This window comes from Prionailurus bengalensis, chromosome D2 (assembly GCF_016509475.1).
Source record: "Prionailurus bengalensis isolate Pbe53 chromosome D2, Fcat_Pben_1.1_paternal_pri, whole genome shotgun sequence".
Classification (NCBI taxonomy): Eukaryota; Metazoa; Chordata; class Mammalia; order Carnivora; family Felidae; genus Prionailurus; species Prionailurus bengalensis.
Genome location: NC_057351.1, coordinates 52,857,365 through 52,881,032, shown reverse-complemented (window position 1 = coordinate 52,881,032; position 23,668 = coordinate 52,857,365). Strand labels below are relative to the sequence as shown.

The 23,668-nt window shown below is 49.0% G+C and overlaps 1 protein-coding gene across 1 annotated transcript; it reads right to left on the bottom strand.

Moving 5' to 3' along the window:
* Positions 1-17,002: 17,002 nt before the first annotated feature.
* Positions 17,003-21,135, bottom strand: LOC122493035 (cytochrome P450 26A1). Its single transcript, XM_043596995.1, has 7 exons — positions 20,375-21,135; positions 19,968-20,192; positions 19,444-19,734; positions 19,171-19,341; positions 18,531-18,665; positions 17,792-17,944; positions 17,003-17,537 (listed from the first exon to the last, which is right to left on the bottom strand). Exons 1-7 carry the CDS (start codon positions 20,561-20,563, stop codon positions 17,196-17,198), a joined length of 1,506 nt encoding a protein of 501 aa, XP_043452930.1. The 5' UTR covers positions 20,564-21,135; the 3' UTR covers positions 17,003-17,195.
* Between the last annotated feature and the right edge of the window lie 2,533 nt (positions 21,136-23,668).

Here is a 23,668-nt window from a genome sequence, read left to right as displayed (position 1 = left end):
TGGCAGGGCCCGACCCCGGACGGTTCCCCCACCTTGGCCAACTTCTGGGCTCCTAAGCCAAGACCCAGGGGTAGCTGAGCAACTTACCCAAGGGCTTCAACACTTCAAGAGAACTCTCTTCTCCCTCCTTCACTCTTACTGGATTTTTTTCTTTTGACAAGAGTAGTTCTTATGTGTTGTACAGCATTTTGCAAATAAAGAAAGCGTGGAAGGGGTGCCTGGCTGGCTCGGACGGTGGAGCATTCCACTCTTGATCTCAAGGTTGTAAGTTTGAGCTCCACCTTGGGTGTACAGATTACTTTAAAAAATAACATCATTATGGGGCGCCTGGGCGGCTCAGTCAGTTAAGCTTCCCACTTTGGCTCAGGTCATGATCTCACTGTTCAGGAGTTCAAGCCTCACATCAGGCTCTGCGCTGATGGCTTGGAGCCTGGATCCTGCTTCGGATTCTGTGTCTCCCCCTCTCTCTGCTCCTATCCCACTTGTGCTCTGTCTCTCTCTAAAAATAAAAAAACAAAAATTTTTAAAAATTAAGAAAAAATCTAGGGGCGCCTGGGTGGCGCAGTCGGTTAAGCGTCCGACTTCAGCCAGGTCACGATCTCGCGGTCCGTGAGTTCAAGCCCCGCGTCGGGCTCTGGGCTGATGGCTCAGAGCCTGGAGCCTATTTCCGATTCTGTGTCTCCCTCTCTCTCTGCCCCTTCCCCGTTCATGCTCTGTCTCTCTCTGTCCCAAAAATAAATAAACGTTGAAAAAAAAAATTTTTTTTAAATTAAGAAAAAATCTTTAGAAAAAGAAAACAGAAAATGAAGCCACTGTGGTGTGATTCCATCACCCAGAGATAACCATTTTCATTTTGCTTTCCTTTCTTCCTTCCTTTTTTATGCATATGTTTTCATAAGCAGGATCATAATAACGATGGTAATATTTATTGAGCAACTGCTGACTATGCACTAGGGGTCATACTAAGAACTTCACATGGATTATCCCTTTTAATTTTCACAATAACTCTGAGTGATGATGTAATTATGACCCCCATTTATGGAGTAATTAGGCTTAAAGGAGTTAAGTAGCTTGTCCAATGTCATCCAGCAATGAAATGGTGGGGCTAGGATTCCAACCTGGGAGATCTGGTTCCTGAACCCACACTCTCATCCTCCATGCTTTGACTAAATATTCTGCAAACCTTTTTCTGAGTCCTTAGACTTTGTTTCACTTTTGATGACTAAATGGTAAACTATTGTCCAGATATACCATGATCTACCGAAGCCCCAATCACTGGACCTTGGTTGTTTTCAGTGTTTTCTATAATACATTCTCTGATGAACAACTTTATAGTTAAGTATTTGCTCAAAAACTAAAATTAGAATTTTGGGGTCAAAGCATATGTATAAATTTAAGGCTTTTGGTACATGTTGCCAAGACTGTCCTCCAAAAGTAATGACCAAATTATACCTCCTACATCCTTATCCACACTGGACTACAAAGTGATTAGAGGCAGCTCAAATTCTGCCACATGAATAATACAATTTAGATTAATTAGGGGCTCGGGGTAGCCTAACCTTTTGCAGTGGAAATTCCATCTTCCCCAAGTAGAGGAGCTGAAGCCAGAGGTGGGGCAGGGAGGATTCTAGGGCCAAAAGCTCAAGACCAACTTCTGCTTCATCGAATCAGCTGAATAATTCCAAGCTTCTCAGAAATGCCTGTTCACCCATTGTCACAGGACAGTCACTGCCCGCGTCCAAGAGAAGAGTGTGTGCAGTGCCCCTGAGTCCCCCAGCTGCTGAGTCCAGCTGGCAGCAGCACAGAGCAAGGAGAGCACAGGGATCCAGGAGCCAGGACTCACGGGTTCTTATCCCAGCCCTGGCATTGCTTCTGAGCATGAGTAAGTCACGTTAAGCCTCATTTCCTTCACCTGCTAATGCTGGGAGTGCTAATGCCTAGAGTTCCCACCCACCCCCCCCCGACCCCCTGCCGCACCCTGCATCCCAAACTAGGGCAAATCCGTGCCACACGGTCCCCTCCATGTGCCGTCTCGAACTCCCACCCTTCAAACCGCTTCCTTTAGGAAGGGCCTAGTCCCTTTTAAAGGTTTACCTGATGTTAAGGGCTTATCAGACCCACACAGGATAATTTCCTTTTTTATTAACTCAGCTGCTTAGGGATCTTAATTACATCTGCAAGTCCTTTCTGTCATATAAGGCATCCTAATCACAAGGCAAGCCCACCAGTCACCAGTCCTCCCTCACTCAGGAGGGGGGGACTATATAGGATGCATACCTCAGGGGTGGGAATCTGGAGGCCATCCCAGAATTCTGCCTACAGCAGTGACTGTGTGGACATGAGAGGAAATGATGAATGAAGGAATGCATGAATGAATGAAGTGCTCACCTGTGCAGGTGGCAGGGAAGAGAATGGTCTAACCGGGCACTAACTTTGGGATATACCCTAGAAATCAGAATTGGACAGACCCCGGGTTCACTTCACTCTTCAAGGAGCAAGGACTGTGATAGCTCCTCCCTTCTCCCCAGAGAGCTTACAGAGAAGGTGAATGTGTGATTTGTTCTCTGAAGTTTGGAGCAGGTGTAAGTGATCGTAATCCAGACTGGAGTAAAGATAAAAAAAGAAAAAAAAAAAAAAGAAACAGCCATACTCTCTTTGTAAGGCAACAAACTTTGATTCCAAACCCCATTTTCCACTTCCCTTCCCTTCTCCCACCTTCTGAGTGTTTATACTGTCCCCCCCCCCGCCAGAGGAGCATCCTCTCAGAGAGCCACTCTGCCTGCTCAGAGAATCCACCTGAGAGAGCCATATACATTCACCCAGCCATTAGAGACTATCCAGGAAGCCACCACCACCCACACTGAGCAAGTCCATGAAGAAAGGCAGGGCCCTCAGTGCCGTTAACTCCAGGTCTCCTCTTTGTAGTCCATAGAATCACCCTAATCCATGACCACATTACTCCTGAGTACCACATGAGCCCAGAGGGTTACACAGGAGCCAGAAAGAATATTCTCAGGGGGAGAGGCTGAGGCCACTTCACCATCGTTTGCCTTTCCCTGAGACCAACCAGGGCCTGGTGGTGACCATCTCAGATCCCCCCACGTATAACTCAGGATGCTTTCCTCATCTAGGGGACAAGAGGGAGGGCCATCCTGGTCTGTAGCCGGTGACAAGACGCCTCACTCAGCCTCACTCATGCTATCAACCTCAGGCACAGGAGTCCTGCCTCTTTCCGAGACCTATAATGGGCCAGGGACCTTTTGCTAGAAGCCAGCGGTATAGCCATCCAAAAAAATCCTTACCCTCAAAGACCTTATATTTGGTGAGGAAGAGAGTCTGTTAACAAGATAAGTAAGTAAATACTATAACTTATTAAATGGTGTTAAAGTGCTCTGAAAAAACAAAACATAACAATGCTGGTACAGAGGAGAGGGAAGGCTCAGTCAGGGGAGGCCCAGGGAGGAAGGAAGCAATTTTAAATAGCGTAGGCGGGAAGGCCTCCCTGAGAAGGTGACATGTGAGCCAAGTTAGGGCTTAAAGGTGAAAAGGGAGTGAGTCAGCTGGATATTTGAGTAGCTGCAAGTGCAAAAGCCTGAGGCAATAGTGTGCAGAACAGCAAGGGGGCCAGATGCAGATGGAACCACAGGGGAAGAAACAGGAGATGGGACCAGGGGGCACAGAAGGCCTCCTCAGACATTGTCACACCTTTCTTCCGCTTTTGTTCAGAGTGAAACGGGGGCCCTTACAGGGTTCTAAGGAGAAGAGTGCCAAGATCCTACTTGCATTTTAAGGACACCTTATGGCCCCTGTGTAGAAAACAAACTGTGGGGGTGTGCAGGGGTGGGGCAGCCTCCCTGGGCCAGGAACAACAGGTCAGGCCCAAGGGGCCTCAGATCACAAGACAGTGGTTCTCCAGAAACAGATCTTGAGCAAATGAATTGAAAGTCGGGGTCCAAGGCCAGCTGACAGTCTGTGAAAAGCATAAGGCAGGAAGGGGACAAGGGGACATGGTTCCCAGGACCTCAGGAAGCTGGATTGTAGCTAATGGATCAGCCAAGTAGAAAGAAGAAGTGGGTGGGATTAGCAATCTAGCTGGCCCGCAAGCCAGTAAAGCCTCCTTCAGGAGCCTTCAGGTAGATGGTATTTGCCCTCTTCCCAAACACTGTTTTGTCCTTGTCCACTCACCAAATACCTACAGAGCTCCTACTGTGTAGCAGGTGCCTTGAACACAAAGCAGTAAACAAGACAATCAAGAGCTCTCTGCTTAGTGGGAAAGATAGTCAACTGATCATATAAATAAGAAATAAAATAGGGGCACCTGGGTGGCTCAGTCGGTTAAGCGTACGACTTCAGCTCAGGTCACGATCTCGCCGTCCGTGAGTTCAAGCCCCACGTCCGGCTCTGGGCTGACGGCTCAGAGCCTGGAGCCTGCTTCCGGTTCTGTGTCTCCCTTTCTGTCTCTGCCCCTCCCCCGTTCATGCTCTGTCTCTCTCTGTCTCAAAAATAAATAAACGTTAAAAAAAAATAAAAAATAAAGAAATAAAATAAGTATGGGTCATAGCAAGTGCTGTGAAAGATACAGTGTTAAGATAAAATAGCAGGGAAGGTCTCCTAAAGAGGTGATAGTTCAGGTGAACCTGGGCAAAGACCCAACCACCCAGTCGGGGAAGAAGAGTATTCCAGGCAGAGAAAAAACAGCATGGGCAAAGGCCCTGGGCAGGGGCAATCCACAGCATTTCTAGGAACCAGAGAGAAAACTCTATGGGTTAGAAAATGACACAGCAGCCTTGGTACTTCCTGCTTAGGCAGTACGGGGCTGTGGGGGGCCATGAGGAGAAACAGGTTGCAGCTGCCAGGGTGCTGGGGGTGGATGTGGGTCCTGAGCTCCGGCCATGCTCACTCCGACAGAGACCCCAGAAAATAACTGTCAGCACCAGTGGTTCCCGGACTGACTCTGAACGAAGAGCAAAGGGCACCAGTAACCATTGCTAAATGGTTCAAACATTTTAATAAGCTTGTACCTGAAAATGTGATCTGGAGTATAGGAGCTTGCTAACTGTTCTTTACCCCGTGAGAGTCACATTGCTGCTCAAAAACAGAGACAGGAGAGAATATAGACACTGTATTCCTTCCAGGTAGAACTCCAAAATAAAAGAATTCTATATCTATATTTTTAGTTCAATTTTGGGATAAAAATAGAAAAGGGAAAAATAAAATCCACAGGAATGCCAGGTGAACGCTGTCTTTGCCACACAGGGTTGTCAAATCACATAATCTTCCAGTTCTATTGCAGAGAGCGTAAAACATGTAGAATTAGATAGATGGCATCCCACTAAGAGAAAGATGCTACTTCTTTTTCTCAACACAATAGAGAAAAGTGATAGAACTCTTCTAGACGATACAAACAGGCAAACAGCATTACTGACAAGAAGAATCAAAGCACTTTCCCCTTGGGCCTCAGTTTCCCCCACCTAGAAAACAACTCAAGTGCTTCTTCTAGCTCCGTGGCTGTGGCTCCTAAAGACCAGAAGTTGGGAGGCAGATTTGAATTTCCCACCTGTTTGGACCACATGTTTGTATCCCCCTCCCCCCCCCCATTCATATGTTAAAACTCTGCCCTCAGTGTGACTATATTGGGAGACAGGGTCTGTGAGGACGTGATAAAGGTTAAGTGAGATCATAAGGCCCTAATCCTATAGGGTTGGCATCCTCATAAGTAGAGGAAGAGACATCAAAGTTCTATCTCTCTGCCATGTGAGGACACAATATGAAGGTGGCCACGTGCAAGCTCTCCCAGGAACTCAATCAGCTGGCACCTTGATCTTGGACTTCCCAGCCTCCAAATCTAGTGAGAAAATACAATTCTGTTGTTTAAGCCACCAGTCTGTGGTATTTTGCTACGGCAGCCAGAGTGGACTAAGGCATCACCTCTTCCTCAAAATTGGGGGGGGGGGGGCTTTCTACAGTGATAGTTGCCTGGCATCACATCCTGAAAGCCCCCAGAACACATGTAGTCTTGTCTCAAGGAGACCAGCCACCAGAGGCATGAGCAAGAAAGGTTCTTTGGGAAGCTCCAAAACCTGCCTGGCCCTCAGTCCTTAGCCACTGCACTGCCAGGACCCGAGAGCTGAAAAAACTTCTGTCCGTCCCTCTGGGAATCCATCCAGCCTTCTCCATGCATTCCTGCTGCCTTCTCAGTGAGGAGAGAAAGCCCTACCTGGCAAACGGGCAGCCTTGGATGCGGGAAGCACAGCCCAGGCCTGAGTGGCCTAGGAGACCTGGCCGCTCCTGACTCCTGACTGTTCCCCCAGCTTTCCTGCTGGGACGTGTGGAAAGTGCCAGACAGGCCCCCACAGAGTGCTGGGGACTGGATGGCCCCTCCTCCAACCAGGCTGCAAACACCCCCATTTACATAGAGGCTCCCCACTCCTCTCTTCCTTCATCTCCGTTGACCCTTTGCCTCCCCTGAGGCTCACAAAATGCCATTTCATTTCATTGTGTTTTCACTCAGTCAGGAAGACCACCCTGTTCATTAATAGGAGGACAGAGATAACAAAGCAGATCTTCAACCTTTGTTTGTTTTAAGAATGAAAGCAATTTCCTCAAAATCCAATTTTTAATGTCTTTTTTTTTTTTTTTTCAATGTCTCAGCTTCCCTCTATAGTTCTCTCTCTCTCTTAGGCCTACATCAAGTCTTGCGCCCTTCGGAGTTACCTCCTGGAGAGCTGTTAAAAAAAGAAAACCACAAAAGCCTTGCTCTCCACCCACCCCCCCCTTGGCCTCTAGGCTCCATGGCTTCTCTCCCTCCTCCCTCTCTGGCTGGTCCATCTCTGGTTCATCCCCCTCCTCCCAATTCTTAGTGCCCCACCCAGCTGACATCATTCTCTCCCTCCGGACACGGACACGTCTCCACAAGCCAAGCTCTCCCGGAAGCAGATCTGGTGCAGCCTGCGGACCCCTCCACCCGGTGTCCCGTGGGTCTCCACTCCACAAACCAACCACCCCTTCCCCAAACCAGTGCCTGCTCTCAGTCCCCATCCCTCTCAGGGACCTCACTTGTGCCCAGTCCCCATGGCTCTCAAGCTGGGGCTCCCTCCTGCTCATCTTTCCCTGACCTAGAGCATCCCTGAGCCCCAGCACATCCACCTCCCCGATGTCTCTGACTTCTGCCCCCTTCTTGACACACCCAATCGTGCCCTCACTTCCTCTCATATGAACTCTTCCAATAACCTCCCAACTAATTACCAGCTGGGGAACTTAGGACAAATCACTCCACCTCCTTGAGCTTCCATTTTCCTCTCCTCAAATTTGGTGTAATGACACTCACTGTAGAGGGCTGTGGCGAGAACCAACTGTGGTCACAGGTATAAACATAAGTCACTTAGCACCGCTCTCAGCATGTGCCAAACAAATGTTAATCCATTTCTCCTTCCCCCACTTCTTCAGCCCTGCTCTCCAGCATGTGGTTTACCCTCTAGAGACAAATCTGATTTCTAGAGTGATAGTTTGCCAAACACACCCAGCAATTTTCTGCTTCCAATCATCCAGCTGCAAAAGTATTGAGTGTCTTTTTTTTTTTTTCCGTCTGAAACCAAGTTGATATTGTATAAAATTATCTGGTTATTTTGATTTATCTCAAATATTCAGATCAGGAGGATACCTGAATTTTTAAAAATAATTACGCTTTTTTAAAGCTTGTCTCAGGAAGTTTTTATAAAACCAAGGAGAAAGAACTCATTCCCATTAGGCATTATCTTTCCTTCCCACTCTGCTTTTGGAAGGATTTGCAATTCAAATTGAGGATAAACTGTATTTTCACTTAGAAAAACACATTCCCTCTAGCAATGAAATTCTCTTTTGAAGAAATGCCCCCAAAAAGAGCCATATCTTTATATGTGCAACAATTTAGCAAGAAAATGCTATTGATCTTTTCTCGTTCTTATTCTTTCCCATCATCTCTGTAAAGATGGACATTTAGAACTGCACACACACACACACACACACACACACATCTCCTGTGTCTTTCCAGATTTCTTCCAACAAATCCCCACAAATGACAGACCTCAGATTTAATTTAAAATTATTTTAGCTGACATCAGCTGAGGCCCAGATCCTCAATGTCAAGACGGAACAGAAAACTGCATAAAACCCATAACTTGAGCTGAATTATCCTGACAATTGCCCAAATTTCTAAACCCACTGAGAGAACTACTTTCAGACCGACATAGAAGAAAAAGCACATTGGTGTACTAGGTGATGGCTCTTGGAGTGTCCAGTGTGGGAATCAGGGGACCGACCTTCTGGCCCGGACCCCTGACTGTACCTCTTCCAGCTGAGGGACCATGGACGTGCTGATATCTCTGAGTTTCAGTTTTCTTATCTGGGGTTGTTGTGAAGATTACAGTAATTAACTCGTGTAATGCAGTAAGGACAAGGCCTGGCACATGCTAAGCGCACGGTGACAACAGGAGTTGTTATTAGTCCAGATAAAATCAGTGCGGTTCCAAGTAGTACAAACCTGGAGGCAGCGGAATGTAATGACCAGAGACTTTTGCTTAGATATCCTGGGCTCAAACCCTGACTCCAGTACTCACTAGCTGTGTGACTCTGGGCAAGTTACACAGCCATCCTGTGCTTCAGCGACACCGTCTGTAGAAAAAAAAAAAGAAAAAAAAACAAAGTCATTTAAATTGTACCTGGAATCATGGAAATGTTGTGAAAATGAAGTGAGACAGTATTAAACACCTAGCACAGATGGTAAACGCCCGGTGAATTTTGTCTGTCATGTTTCCTCGCGTTCTACAAAAATAAAGTTAATTAACTGCTTCCGCAACTACGCGGAGGCTTCCAAAGTGGTAGATTTTCCACTTTGGTGGGTTAGTAGCCAAATTGCCTGGGTTAGTTGCCTCCGGTTCAAGCGGCCACCCCCCTTTTGGTGGGTTAGTACGCCTCCGGTTCAAGCGGCAACCCCTCAGGTGAGCGGATGGCAAGGCCCCTCAGCCGGAAGGAGGTCAGACGTTCCCTCGCGCGGCTCGTGGGCACGTGACCTGCGCTCACCCAATCAGACGCTCACAACTGGCAAATCGGACATTGTTAAAGCAGAGAGAGGGGGTGTGGCTGGAGGTGGGAAGGCTGGCTGGCGTCTCGGGTTTTTCTCTCTCCTAAGGTTCATGATTGCAAAATCAACACACGCTCTTTACAACCAGAAGTAGCCCTAGATACATTCAGAAAGTGTGATTAATCTCTTTGCAAAACATCCTCCTCAATTCTCCTCGCCAGTTTGCTAAGTCCCTCTGCAGCTGGTTCTCCCTAAGGTCATAGCCATTGCTCAAGGTCAGCGGAAGTCTATTGTACTCACTCTGTTATGGCTCCGGACTTTTCCATAATATAAATGCACCACTATTTTTTAAAAGCACTCCTCTTTGGCCAGGAACCTTTTGGATATCCATTGCAGTTTTCAATGTACATCCTCATTGACCAAGCAACTCCCGTTTCAGTAATCAATCCTACAGAAATAAAGCACTAGTTTTCACGTAAGACTGCACATACAAGGCTACTTACGGCACATTGCTTGCAATATCAGAACCTGGAAATAACCTAAATGCCCAGCAATCTCCCCCAATCTGTGTTGTTTATGGCATTTGGTTTGAGGGGAGAAAACTCACTGTGAAAGGTGTTTAATGAAAACCACTACTCAAACCCAGGTGAGAATTGGGAATTTTAGATTCCTTCCAACAATGAAATTTGAGACACTTTTCATTCTCGGGGGTTAGGGGAGGCAGGAAGGAAAAATGAGATAGGTGTGTCAAGGTGGGAGCACCACAGCACAAGTGGGTCATTGTTAGGTCTATTTTACCAACGTGGACAGCAAATCTGAATCCTTAGACAACCCAAGTTCAGATTTTGCTTCCATCCAGAGAGTCTCAAACCACTTAATGCATGAAACTCACCTGGGACTCTTGGTAAACTGCGGGGTGATTCAGCAGGACTGAGGTGAGGTCTGAGTTGGCGCACCTTCAGCAAGCAACGGGGTGATACAGATGCTGCTGGTCCGTGGACCACACCTTGACTGTAAGGATCTAATCGATTCACATCTGCTATCTGAACTGAATTTCCCTCATTTGTCAAATAATGTCGTTGATTAGGATGGTCATCCATGTGAGTTTTCCCAGGACTATCTCTGTTTTTGCACTGAAAGTCCTGAGTCCCAGGCAAACCAGGACAATTGGATTAGGTCAGAGTCAGGCACCTCAGAAGCCTGAGAAGTCCTAAAAATGAATGAAGTAGGCTGGTGGGGGACTTTGGCAAACAGAAGAACTTAAATATCCACTCTCTCAAGCTCTACCCAAGATTTTCCAATTTGCAACCTTGGCCCAGATGATCCCTTAGAAATTCTGAGAAACTCTGTAATAGATCTTTTCTGATGGCAGCTATAAGTGTCCATAGGTAATGATGAAAATATTAGAGGAAATGAAATATTACAATGAAAATTTTAGAAATCAATGACTGTCCAGAAACAAGATGAAAATAGTTTAAAGAGAGGGCAGAAAAGGAGGCTCCCCATCGATTCGAACACTTAGTATGGTAGCCAGCCCACAACGATTCTCAACTCCCAGTTTTCACATCCTTATGTGGGTCTCTTCTATCCTGAATAGGGCTAACCTGTCTAGTCCATAGGATATTGTGATGACAACTATACTTCAATAATAATTTTTTTAAAATAGGACACTGTGGAAATGATGGGGCTTGACTTCCTAGGCCAGGTCATTGAGGCTTCTGTCTTACTGCTTTTTTAGATCACTTGCTCTAGGGGAAGCTAGCTGCCATGTTGCAGGGATACCCAAGCAGTCCTGTGGAGAGATTCATATAGCAAAGTACTGAGGCCTCCTGCCAACAGCCGTATGAGGGAGACATTTTGGAGGTGGAACCTCCAGCTTTAACCAAACCTTCAGAGGATATAGACCCAGCCAACATCTTAACTGCAACTTTAGGAGAGATTCTGAGATGGAACCACTCACCTAAGCCACTTTCTATCAAACTCCAAAAATTCCCAAGGACCCAAAACCCAAGAAGTTGCAAACTGGCAGCCAGTAGGGCTGCAAACAAGTTGTATCTTGCCTGCATAAGTTTCTTTTAATGTGAATTAGTTACCAAATCTAAAAACCAGGATATTCCCATGTACAAATGGATTTCCAGCACCTGCTGAAAAATTAGAAGCACTTTTATTCCGACAGATCAAGGACAGGCCAGAGCTGAGCAGGACCTGCCCCTCCAGAGGGGACTGGCCTGCCCTGTATCAGCACACACTGCCGCCCCCCCCCCCCACCCCTCTCGCTGTCTCTCTCCCTGCCTAATGCCACTTGTTAACATTACATGCTGGCCCTCCTAAGACTCCTCCTTTACTTAGAGATCAGAACCCTTTTCACTGGTGATTCTCAAAGTGTGGTCCAGGGACCAATAGCACCTGGGAACTTGCTAGAAATGCAAATTTCTAGCAATCCAGAAATCCAGAAATTCTGGGGTGGAGCCCAGTAATCCGTATTCCAACAAGCCCTCCAGGGGATTCTGACACATAAGAAAGAACCACTGTTTCTCACAAATGAGGTTTCTTGCTTGGGGGCACTGTATTAGTTTTCTAGGGCTTCCATTAAGAAGCTTAGAACAGCAGAAATTTATTCTCATAGTTCTAGGGGCTAGAAGTCTAAAATCAAAGTGTGAGCTCCCTCTGGAACCCGGAGGGGAATTCTTCATTGACTCTTCCTGGCCTCTGGTGTATTTAGATACGTCACTTCAACCCTCTGTCTCCACATGGTGTTCTCCACATGTGTCTTCACATCATCTTCCCTCTGAGTGTGACTGTCTCTGTGTCCAAATTTCCCCTTCTAATAAGGATTCCAGCCATGTTGGATTAGGGCCTACCCTAAGACCTCAATTGAAGTTGATTATCTCTGTAAAGACCTTATGTCCAAATAAAGTCATATTCTGATGTCCTAAGTGAGGGTTAGGACTTCAACATATTTGGGCAGAAAGGTGGGGGAATACAATTTAACCATAACAGAAACCATTTTCTGCTGGTCAGCCAAAAAAAAAAAAAAAAAAAAAGACAAAATCCTGATGATCTGGCTCTACCAGTGTGCAGACTGAGCCCCCCGCCACACCAGAAATGCCAGAAGTCTGTACCTTCAGCCAGGCTTCATGTCCGATCCTTGGGGGCCACTCAACTCCAAGTTCTCAAGGCACCTGTGAGAGCCCGGGCACTTTCAGAGACACAGGAGGAGTAAGAACCTGGAAGCAATTTGGTCTCAAATAATCGGCTCACCTGCCCTTTTTCCCTGGCACATGTATAAACAAAGAATACGATTTTTTAAATTGAGGGCTAATCATAATGTATCGAACACTGAACTGCCAGTCCTAATTCTGTGTTTTGACTTTAAATTTCTTTGAGCCTCAGATTTCTCAGGTGTACACGGAGGGGTTCGGATGACCTGTCTGTAATCTCCCTTCCAGCTCCAAAAGTCTGTGACTAATTGACTTTAAAGGAACTTTCCATTTCAGAATACCTAATCCCCTCCTCTATCATTGCATAAGCCACTGTTACGTTGACTGTATGACTGTACGTAATGAATCAATTCATGTGTTTTGTCAAATATCTATTATAAGCAAAGCCCCTTGTCTTCTTTTCACAATGCATTTGAGCTAAGTGAACCCATTAGTGACTTCAGATAAAAATCTGGAAGCATCTATGGTCAAAAATGAGTGAGTAGCTTTCCAACCCCCCCGCCCCCCGACGGACAATGGAGGGGACTGGCAGTCGTGAGAACTGCAGTGTGGGTCAGCTTCTGTGCTGCAGGGGTCCGGTTATGAGGACTGCAACATGATAACCCTCGCCCAGAAAACCCACCACGTAATCCAGGGCTAAGTTTCCACCCTGTCCCAGGTTTCTAACTCAAGTTGACTCTACTTCAAAAGAAGGAGAGCTTGTTTGGCCTAATACCCATGAAGTGCCGATTTCAGGAACACAACATGCTGTTAAACCACAGCCGTGTAAGCTTGCGGCCACTGAGATTTTCCAAGGATGAGTTTCACTTTTCAAAGAAAAACATGGCACTGCAAAGCCGGAGAGACATGAAGTGACGGGTGTTGGTTGGCCCCAAGAAGCCTTCTCTTCCAAAGAACACCTACTATGTGTGGGTGTGTTCTGGGTGGGGGCCAAGGGAGGCACAGGAGGGCGGGCTCACTTTCCAGCCATGAGGCAGTGGCTGCCTCAGACTAGCTCTCCAGAGGGGAAGAGAAAGGACAGCTGGGCAGAGTCTGGCGTGGACGCATGGCATCATGGAGGCTGGGGAGCACTGGGGAAGGTGGCAGGGTGTTACAACCCTAGAAGCTGGGTCAAGTGGATGCTCAGCAAGACACAGCCAGGCGAAGCCCCGCTGCCAGAGCAGATGCAGAAGCCGGAGCTGGAAGCGCTCGGCCACAGGGCGGGAGGGAGGGTCCCCAGCAATCCACACAGGGGACTCAGTGTCTCTGTGAGATCACACATCAGGCCCCCTGGGCTCCCACCTTCATATTTGGCTCCCAAGTTTGGCAGAATGGTCAACAAGAGCTGCTGAATGTCACTGGAAGATGACTCGGGGATGTCCTGTCTCCCTAGATTGGAGTTCATCTGCATTTCAAAGGAAAGTGAGTAGCTGCGGAACTGATACAGAATCAAAACTCAGAGAATCACGACTCTTTAATTTTGTGAAGGAACTAGGGGGTGATTGAACCTAACCTCTCCTTCCATGTCAGAATCCTTACAGTGGCTTAGTTTTCCAGCTTCTGTGTGGATGCCTCCACTGACAGGGAGCTTGTTCACTCGTAGGGTAACCTGTGTCATCAGCAAGGGGCTCTAGTCACCTCAAAATGTTTTCCTTATATGGTGTTAACTTCTTCCTTCTAACTTACCCTCCTAAGTGCATGGTCTGTCCTTTGAAACAGGCCTGAACCTGTATTTTCTGCAACAACCCTTTAACTATTTGAAGGCGGAGCCGCCAAAACCTCTCTAAACATCCCCAGTTCCTTGCATGGTACTTTTGTGGGACGGCTCCTGGACCTGGTTAAGGTCATCCGAACACTGCCCCTGTCCTTCGAAAACCGTGTTCTCCCCTTCCCCAAACTGAGGGCCATTTTCCAGAGATACCAACAGCAATGTAGGTCAGATTGTGGGCTGTATGTGGGTAATGGTGGACACCTGAGCCAGGTGACCTCAAAGACCACAGATCATGGCCACTTCAGGAACTAAATGGTGATCCAGATCCACCCAGGGTGCCCAGGGTGACCCTTCCAGAGAAGCCAGGCAGCCTTGACCGGGCCTGAGGCTGAGTACTTGCTAAGCCTGGGAAGTCTGTAGCCTCTCATTGTTTGGGGTAAAAGCAGGCCCCGGGCCAGAGTCCGTGGATGCTGGATTTCATGGACACTGGTGGGGAAAACCACTGGGCCCTGAGGTTGGCATAGAAGGGAGAAGCCCGCCCCCTTGTGGACCTCTGGGGTGTGGCAAGGTGCAAAAGCACCCTGAAACCTCACCGATGAGGGGTCTAGGGGAACAGCCACTTCCTGTCACGCTCCCATTTTACTGGTTGCCTCTGGCAGCCTGCAAGAGAAGTGATCTGGCCTGTCAGAGGGCAGGGGAATGGTAGCAGGGGACACATCCAGAAGTTAGGAGGTTAGAGACCCCTGAATCTACTTGTCTGCCAACAGAAAGTTGGAGATAAACCAGGCAGGTGTTATTAGCTGCTGGGGAAAAAAAGAAAAAAGAAAAAAGCAAAAAAAAAAAAAAAAAAAAAAAAGGCAGCAGGAGGCCTTTCCTGGTTCAGCCACTCCCTGGGTGGCCCCAGGCAAATCACAGTCCCTCAGTGGGCCTCCCAAGGCTGAGCTGGGTGAAGGCTACATCCCTCTGAATGCTCACACATTATAGACCCAGCTGGAGGTTTCCACATGCCTGTTCCGACAATAGCTTGTCATTGGTGGTGCCACACCCCCTGACTGAAGACAAGAGGGTTTATGCGAGGTGGCTGGGGCAAGGGCACGTGTGGAATGGGAGGCAGAGGGCACCGACTTGGCCAGCTTGGCTTCCCCACCAAGGCCCTGGAGAGCACACCATGACGTTTCAGCATGCCGCAGGAAGCCCCGCAGCCATCTCTCACAATGGTCTCCCCTACCTTGGGCCAATCCATACCTTGGGCCAATCCTAAATCTAGAACAGTCACCACATCCTGAAACACTTCTCCACTGAGTGATGCCTGAACACTGACCCAAAGGTGTCCGTGTCATAAAACATGCTTGCCCCAGCTAGACGTGATCCAGGCCTGTTTACCTGTTTAATGTTCAATATGGCAGTCCACAAACATTGATTCTGCCTCACATCCAAACATCTTTACACTGTCTTCACGCAGCACTAAGCGTATTATCAAAGGTTGTGTTTTTAACGTATTTTCAGGGTAAATTCTGTACTACTCTGTAATCGATGAGCATAATTGGGCTAAATGTAACCTGGGAGATTCAAGCCAGAAGTGCTTTCCTCAACATTCTCCAGATGAAAGATAGAGGCAAATTTTAAAAATTGAATTATATTTTTAAACGGTTCGATTTTTTTCCTGCACTATGCTCACAGAGACATGGGGTCACAGAGTCACCAAAGATGTTATTTTAAAACACTTAACTGTCCTCTGGCAAAATGAAAGGTATTGAAACCCTTATAAAATATGGCCTTGTATAAATTACCTGAAATAATGTCCTCAGGCTAATGTGCTTCTAGCTGGAAGGATCTGGGGCAAATATTACGAGGGGAGGGGTCATCTTGCACACCAAGTTTCACTAAAGCTTTGGCTGAAACTAAATAAGCCTGTAATTTCTCACTAAAAAAAAAGCATTATAAAGTTATTATAAGACATTTTAAGTTATTATACAAACACCCCTTAAAAATTAGAGGATTCCAGCAAGAAGTACAATCCAAGTTCTACCTAAAAAGTAAAGTCAGGTGGAACATGTAACTCTAATTGCAGACAGAACCCTTTTCAAACACCTATTTAGACCACCCAGCTTCTGCAGTATTGCCAAATTCTAAAATTGTAATGAAAATTTTAAAGTCCAAAACCTACAAGCCATCAGAGGTTCAGTAAGCAGATTGTGCCATTTCAAAACTGAAAATGTGCTTGCATAAGCAAGTCACCGGGGCTAACCTTTCTGGATAGAGAGTCTGGCCTCCAGTTCAGAACATGGCTATGCCAGGGTCAGAAATGTGACCAAACTGCGCTTTCACGGAGGTTAGCCAAGGTTCACAAGGTCATGACTGGGCCATTTTATCAGTCCTGTCAGGCTCACACCCTATTGCCTGGCATAGATAAAAACTTTATCTGTCAGCTTGCTAAATCTACTCCTCCCGCCTTATTTTCAATAAAGAAAAGCCTGGACTAGCTTATCTAAACCAGAGACTGGCCTCTTCCAATACTGTTTTCAGATGCAACTTCTGGTCTCATTTTTGGTCACTAACTGTCCATAATTAGAGTGACCGGCTTCCTCTTACCTGAAACCTTCAGAAAAACAGTGCTGGCACTCTGCAACAACATAGATTCATTATGTTTATTAAACGTACTAAGTTTATGGCTGAAGGTTTTAGGTTAGAGTAGGATGTTCTCAAGCATTACCTTTTCAAATTCATCTTTCCCCAAAGCAAAGCAAGCAAAAAAAAAAAAAAAAAAAAATCTAAAATTAACTTTGATAGATTTTCCAAATAGGGAATCTAAACCATAGAAACATTTACAAATGTTGGACTAACTCACACTCACATTTGTATTTTTCTGATAACTGTGAAGAGAAAAAGCAGCTAAAGTTTCTTCCTCACAGAAAACAGATATGCGCAGATAACAAATAAAGCCATGCAGGTAGATGCTTAGAAATCTGGCTAAATATACAAATATAAAACCAGTGAGCTTTCCCCCCACAGGAATCTTAAATGCAAGACAAGCACCTTCAGATTTTACTTTATTTGGAAACTATCCAAATTCATTATTTTAATATTTAAAGACTGTGGTACTGTAGTAGAGACACATAAATATTATAATATACATTTAGAAATTAAATATAATAAAATCAACATGACACTATGTAAAACCTCATGTGCACTTCAAATAAGTCTGAAGGCTGGGCATTCACACCCATCAGGTTTCCCCCTGGAAACGGGTGAACCTTGCAGGGAGATCATCCACAGGGTACACGGTGGGACTAGTTTTCATTGTAGGAGGTCCATTTAGAAGCCGCCAGTCACAATGCCTGGCCAGCTCCACTGTAAATATTTTGAGAAGAATTTTTGCAAACTCTTTCCCTACGCAGCTCCTCAGGCCGCCTCCAAATGGAATGAAGCTGAACCTGGACGCATCCTCTGGGTGAGGCAGCATAAATCGGTCAGGATTAAATTCCTCCTTGTTGGTGAAGATATCTGCCACATCGTGAGTATCACAGATACTGTAGATAACATTCCAGCCCTTGGGAATCTGGTATCCCTGCAAAAGATTATGAAGTCCCAAGGGCTGACAAACTGGAATCTAACTTTCAACAACAAAAAGTTATCACTGATAACCGGACCAATTATGAGTTGAAAAAAAGGGATGTGTGGAGAGAGACAGGGCAGACAGACATTTTGATGGTGGAAACACGTGCGCACAGGGGGCAGGATGATGACATCAAAAGCATAAGAAATTGAAACCAATGCACAGGGAAGCAAGGGGAGATTCAAAACCACAACAAATTAACTTACATTTAATTCAAAAGTCTTAAGAGCGACCCGAAACCCTCCTGGAACTGGGGGATTCAGTCGAAGGGTCTCTTTAATAACACACCCAATGTATTTAAGCTGTCCCAAAATTTCCATGTCCAACTTGTTGTCTTGATTGCTTTTGCAAAGTAAACCCTATCAAAACAGTCATACAGAGGTGAACGGTTATTTTGTGCTCCAGTAAAATCAGCCCAGCAGACGTAAACAGGGCTTAAGTGGCGACTAGACCCAAAGGGCCCCATATTGGGAGTTTTCCCCCTGAGGGGGAAACTGTGAGCAGCTAATGACCATTTGCCTCCACCCCTTGGCCCAAATCCACTATCTATTTACAATTCCAAGAGAAGGCTGCTCCCCACTTAGAACCACCAAGCTTCTCCCCCGCCCCCATCACCACCACCACTGTCACCACCACCTAGGAGTCCCCATTCATGCCCTTGAAATACAAATTCGAGAAAGTGGAATCCAACTGAAAATCTCCAATGCACTGCAAAAAGTGGAGAATGCGTAGGAATACAAGGATCAAACCCTGCCTGAGTGGGATCACAGCTCACAATTCCTTCCTTTTTATTCACAAAGCTAATTCTCTTTCGTCACCGGCCCACCCACCCCTTGGCCCTGCGCTTTCAAAATACTCAGAGAAGTCAGCACACTTACATATTGGCAAGATGGCTAGGGGACAGCAGAATTTCTCAAGCTAATTTCAAGGCCAGTGTCCCCCTACCTTACTCTTGAGCTCCTCTCGAACCTTCTGGAGAACATGGGGGTAGAGCCCCAAGTAAGTAATCAGAGACGTGGCTGCACTAGCTGTGGTTTCATGTCCTCCAAAGAGGAGTTCGGTTGAAGATTGCTTTAGTGCCTAAGGATGGAATAATTCAAACGTTTTTTACAAGTTTGCATGCAATTTTACACAGCAATCACTTAGAACCCAACTGAAGGTTCTGGAAAGATGAGCCCAGCTAAAAGTTTGCTGATAGAAAGCCAAGGAAGGCTACATTTTTAAACATAATGCATAGTCCCTTTCGTTCAGCTAGAGCAGGGAGGCCAGCAAAATCCCACTACGCTGGGAATTCTTGAATGAAAGCCTTGGTTGTATTAAAATCGCCCAACATTCTTTATTTATATTTTGCAAATTCCAACGTTCCCCGGAAAGCCTGGTAGGGCTAGGGCACGCTCCCTGTTCCGCTGCATCCTCTCCCACAGCTCTCCGGACCCGGTGTCTCAACCTTCCGGGTCCCATCCCTGGGGTCTGGGCGGTCTGCTCACTGTGGAGTCTGGGCGTCAGCTTTGGGGACCCCAGGTACCGCCCTTGGAAAGCCAGAGGACCAAATTCCGCAGTGCCTCTTCCTGGAATTGCCACTCACCTGCATGTCCAGCCTCTCTCCCCTCTCCCACGAGTGCTCGATCAACAGCTGCAGCGCATCTTTGCAGCCACCGCCCGCCTCCGCCTCCGCTTCCGCCGCCCGCAGCCCGCAGATCTTGGCGCGAATGTTCTCCTCTATGCGCGCGTGGATGAGGTTGCGCGCCTTCATGCCCTGAGCGCAGAGAGCGCACCGCAGTGAGCTGACGCCGAGCCCCCGCGTCCCGCGTCCCCGCGTCCCCGCGCCCCTAGCTCCTCACGCTGCAAGCTCTTTTACCCGGTACAGCCCACTGAAGGGCACGTCGATGGGCAACGAGAAGAGATTGCGGGTCATTTCCTCGAAGGCCTCCACCAGCTGCTGCTCCGCGTCCCCGCCGTTCGCCAGTCGGGGCTCACAGCCCAGCAGGATGCGCATGGCGATGCGGAACATGAGGCGCTTCACCTGGGGGTAGACCAGAAGGCCGCGCTCGCCGCAGCTCAGCCACTGCTCCAGGCAAGTGCCCACTTCTTCCGCGATCACCGGCACGTAGTACTGGAGCGCCTCGCGGCTGAAGGCCCGCATAATCACCTGAGTTCCAGAAGAGGGAAAGTGTTAAAACCGCCCCCCTCGCCTTCCGGGATCCCCTTCCAGCCCCCCTCACCCCTGCCAGACCCAAGGCACTTTTCGGCTGATAGAGCTAAACTGGGCTTGAACGGGTCCCAACCGACATCTCGTGCAGCTAGCGCTCGCCCGGCATTTATCTGCTAGAACCCCTCCAGGGGACAGGGTCCTCCTCCCTGTCCGGGCACCGCCGCCCTCACCTTCTTGCGCTGCTTGTGCGAGGAGTCGTGCAGGTTGGAGAGGCAGCCGGAGCCCAGGATGGTGCGCACCGACGCGGGCCAGTGAACCGACACCAACCGGTGCTCCCCGAGCAAGATGCGCCGCACGTTGTCGGCGCCCATCACCCGCACTGTGGGCCGCCCGAACAGATGCGTCTTGTAGATGAAGCCGTATTTCCTGCGCTTCATCTGCAGGAACTTCCTTCGCTGGGAGAGGAGGGCGGAGGAGAGAGACAGGCGTGAGGGGGCGCCGGGGAGCGCCGCGCCTCCGGCTAGCCCGGATCCTAGCCATAGTCACCTCCCTCAAAGGGACGCCTACCCTGGCTTCTGGAAGCCCTGAGCCCAGTCGGGCTCCTGAGAATCGTCCTGTCCCGCCCAAGCTCCCTTACCTGTAGCACCATCTGCAGTGTTTCCCCAAAGAAGGGGAAGCCCATAGTTCCGGGGGGCAAAGGGAGCGCGCAGCTGCGGTCGCGGCTGCTCACGCAGTACAGGTCCCAGAGCTTGATCGCGGCCAGGAAGAGCAGCAGCGGTAGCACGAAGGTGCAGAGCGCACTGGCCAGCAGCGCCGGGAGCCCCATGGCGCGCCGCGGCCTCCCGCGCCACCTGCCGCCGTCGCCAGCGCTCCGAACCCCGCCGCGCGCCCGCTTTATAGGCGGCCCAGGTTGCTGCCCACGTTACCTTGGTCAGACAATTAGTTCACCCAAAGTTCATCTTTAATTGCGGATTGGGCCCCTGGCTCCTCCCCCCGCGAGGCGCTGCCCAAAATCTTTAACCGTTTGTTCCACGCCGAGGCAGAGGCGGCACGGTGGCTGCTTCCCTCGGAACGCGCCTCCTGGGGTGCGAGGCTAGAGAGAAGCCTGCCTCCCCCTTACAAGGTGTGCGGGGCTCCGAGACGGCGGCAGAGGCCGACTTGGGCTCCGGGGAGCGGGAACTCCAAGCCCTGGGCTTCCTGGTGATCTTTTTGGAATCCCTCGCGCAGGGTCCGACGGGCGGTCCCAGAGCTGCCTTCAATGGCTTTTCATTTTCAGGCGCCGTGTGGGCTCCCTTCCACCTGCTGGCGGAAGCAAAGGGAAGTGCGTTCAGGGACCGACTGGCTTGCCACTTCCCACGCTGGGGAAACTGAGTTCCAGAACGCAGAGCAAAACGCAGACCTCCCGAAGATCCCGCAGAAGAGCCCAGGGCCGGAACCTAAGCGAGAGCCGGGGTGGTGTGTGCGTGCAGAGCGGGGGTCAGACATGATCGGAGGATCATAGATCCCAGCTCCCCAAGCCCCTCAAGGAGGTCAGCACTCATGAAGTCTTGAAAGGTCCAACTTAAGGGTACAAGAGAGCCTCCAGATCCCTCAGGACTCCAGATGTAACCTTGCACAAGTCAGAGCCCCAACTCTGACGCCCCAGCGGGAGACCACAGGGGCAATTCATCCACGGCTCAGCGCTCTGAGAACCGGCAGCAGCCGGCCGGATTCCGAGGGCCCTGGGACTCATAGCCCCAGCTAGGCAGAGAGGAAGGGGACCCTTAGGCCTGGGAAGATGAGGTGACAGAGATAGAGAAAGGAAAGCCCAGGAGTCTGTGCTCCGGGGCTCGGCTCCATCTCTACTTGCACGACCTGGAGTGAGTCACCACAAATCCTTGCTCCTGTCTCCTTCTCCTTAATATGAAGGCGGTAATTCCCAATCCGTCTACACAACACCCTGGGATAGTTGTGTTTTCAAGATGGGCTTCTGGTTGCAAATACTTTCCCCAGTTTGGCGCACTAGATTACGTCACCAGGATGACCTGGAGCCTTCCTCCGCTCTCACGGTCCCCACCAACCGAAGCCACCCGGGTGAGACGGGTGCTTGGCCCTGAACCCAGGCCTCTGCCGGCGGCTAATGGGAGTGTTGAGAGAATCCATCCTCGGAAGCAGGTCTGGCCCTTGCCCAGCTGCAATCAGCCGCTCCTGCAGCCGATGCCTGATGCCGGGAGCTCGGACACTGCGGAGTGCACGTGCGCTCCCCACTTCTCACCTGGCGGGGCCACACGCATCCTCAGTTTGAGCGCCGGACTCACCAGCCGCGCGGAAAACGAAACAGAATACGTTTGTTTAAAACTAAACGCCGGGTTTTGCAGGAGCACGCCGCACGCCTCGGAAGGCGTCCTTTGTAAATGGAAAACTCTTTGATCCTAAGAGCTGTTAAATACGTGACCCTCCCGCGGTGGTCCCCAAAGCTGGCGGGATTGGAAAATGTGGAGTCCTAGGGACTGCACGGTCCCGCAACGCTCCAAGCCGGAGTCGCCACAGAGCTTGCTTGGCAGTCTGCGTTTCCCGCATAACCCTACTCGGTGTTTCAGAGGCTCTAGAGAAGGGTCTTTCCCACCGTCATTTCATCTAACCGTTTGGCGACTGCAAACGGTGACAGCCAACTTCTGGGCACCGGCAGGAACCGCGCGAGACGCACCAGAAGTGATTCGCAGAAATCCTGGGCCCGCCCCTTTCTAGACAGCGCTCGGGCCGGTGAGCAAAACTGGCGAGCGGGGGCGTGACCTGGGGCCCATTCCCAATCCTCTGGCCTGACCTGCCTGTGACCCCTGCAGCCCGGACCGTGACATCCGAGTGAACTCTGCAGGGCCACCTCGCCAAGTTCAGCGCGCGCCGGGTCACAAGATGAGTGGGGCCTGCGTGCTGGAAATTGCCGGGGGAGGGGGAGAGTTCTAATAAATCTGCCCATCGAGACACGCGGGGGCGTCCAGCGGGGTTGTCAGGCAGGAAAGGATTAAATGTGAAAGTGAAGATCATTAAAGAACATCTTGAATGGGGGAAGAGGTCAATAAATTATCAACCCGATAAGAACTTTGATTAGAAAACTTGCCAAGCTTTCTTCAGTGGTGGTGGGCGGGATGAGGATTGGTTCCCGGGAAAACAAAATATTTCCAAGATGTTTACAAAATAGCCTCCCGGTTGCAAAGTGTTGGGGGTGGAGGGTGTGTTGTTTTTGTTTTTGTTTTTTGGGTTTTTGTTTTGTTTTGTTTTGTTTTTGCTGGAGGAGGGGAGTGAGGACCCAGAGGGAGACCCGAGTCAGGTCAGTTCCCAGCACCCTTCCTCACCTTTTACCCTCCAATCCCTTTCCACTTCTTGGGAACCCATTCCTGTCTCAGGGTGTTACACTCGCTGTTTCCTCTGCTTGGGGAGCACCTTTCTCAGATCACCGCTGGCTGGTTCCTTCAGAAGTCACATGTCACCTCCTCACGGAAGTCTTCCACCTTCCCACCCTGCAGAGTCTAGCCCCCAGGTACTAGGTATTACAGCCAGCTTTTATTTTCTTGACAGCACTTAACACCGTCTGACATACTCTCGCTCTTTCGCTTGCTAGTTTATTTATTATCTACCTCCTTCGTAAGCATATGCAGCCCGTGAGGGCAAGAACCAGTATGCTCCTTCCTCAGAGAATCTGGAACTACTGAAACAGGAGCTCAGATATTCCCTGAAATTACTGAAAATGATGTATCGCTGGGAAATTGAAGCTGCCCCTACTGGAGCTTATAGTTAGTACCGATCCCAGAGCAGGTAAACCAGGTCTCTTACCACATACACCATGGAGGCTTTGGAGAACCTCCTTGCTATGTTTCTCCTCTCTTCCCCCCCAGTCGGAATCCACCCCAAGCCTCGATCCTCCTGCCCCCTCCCCCTGGTGGAGCTTCTCAGC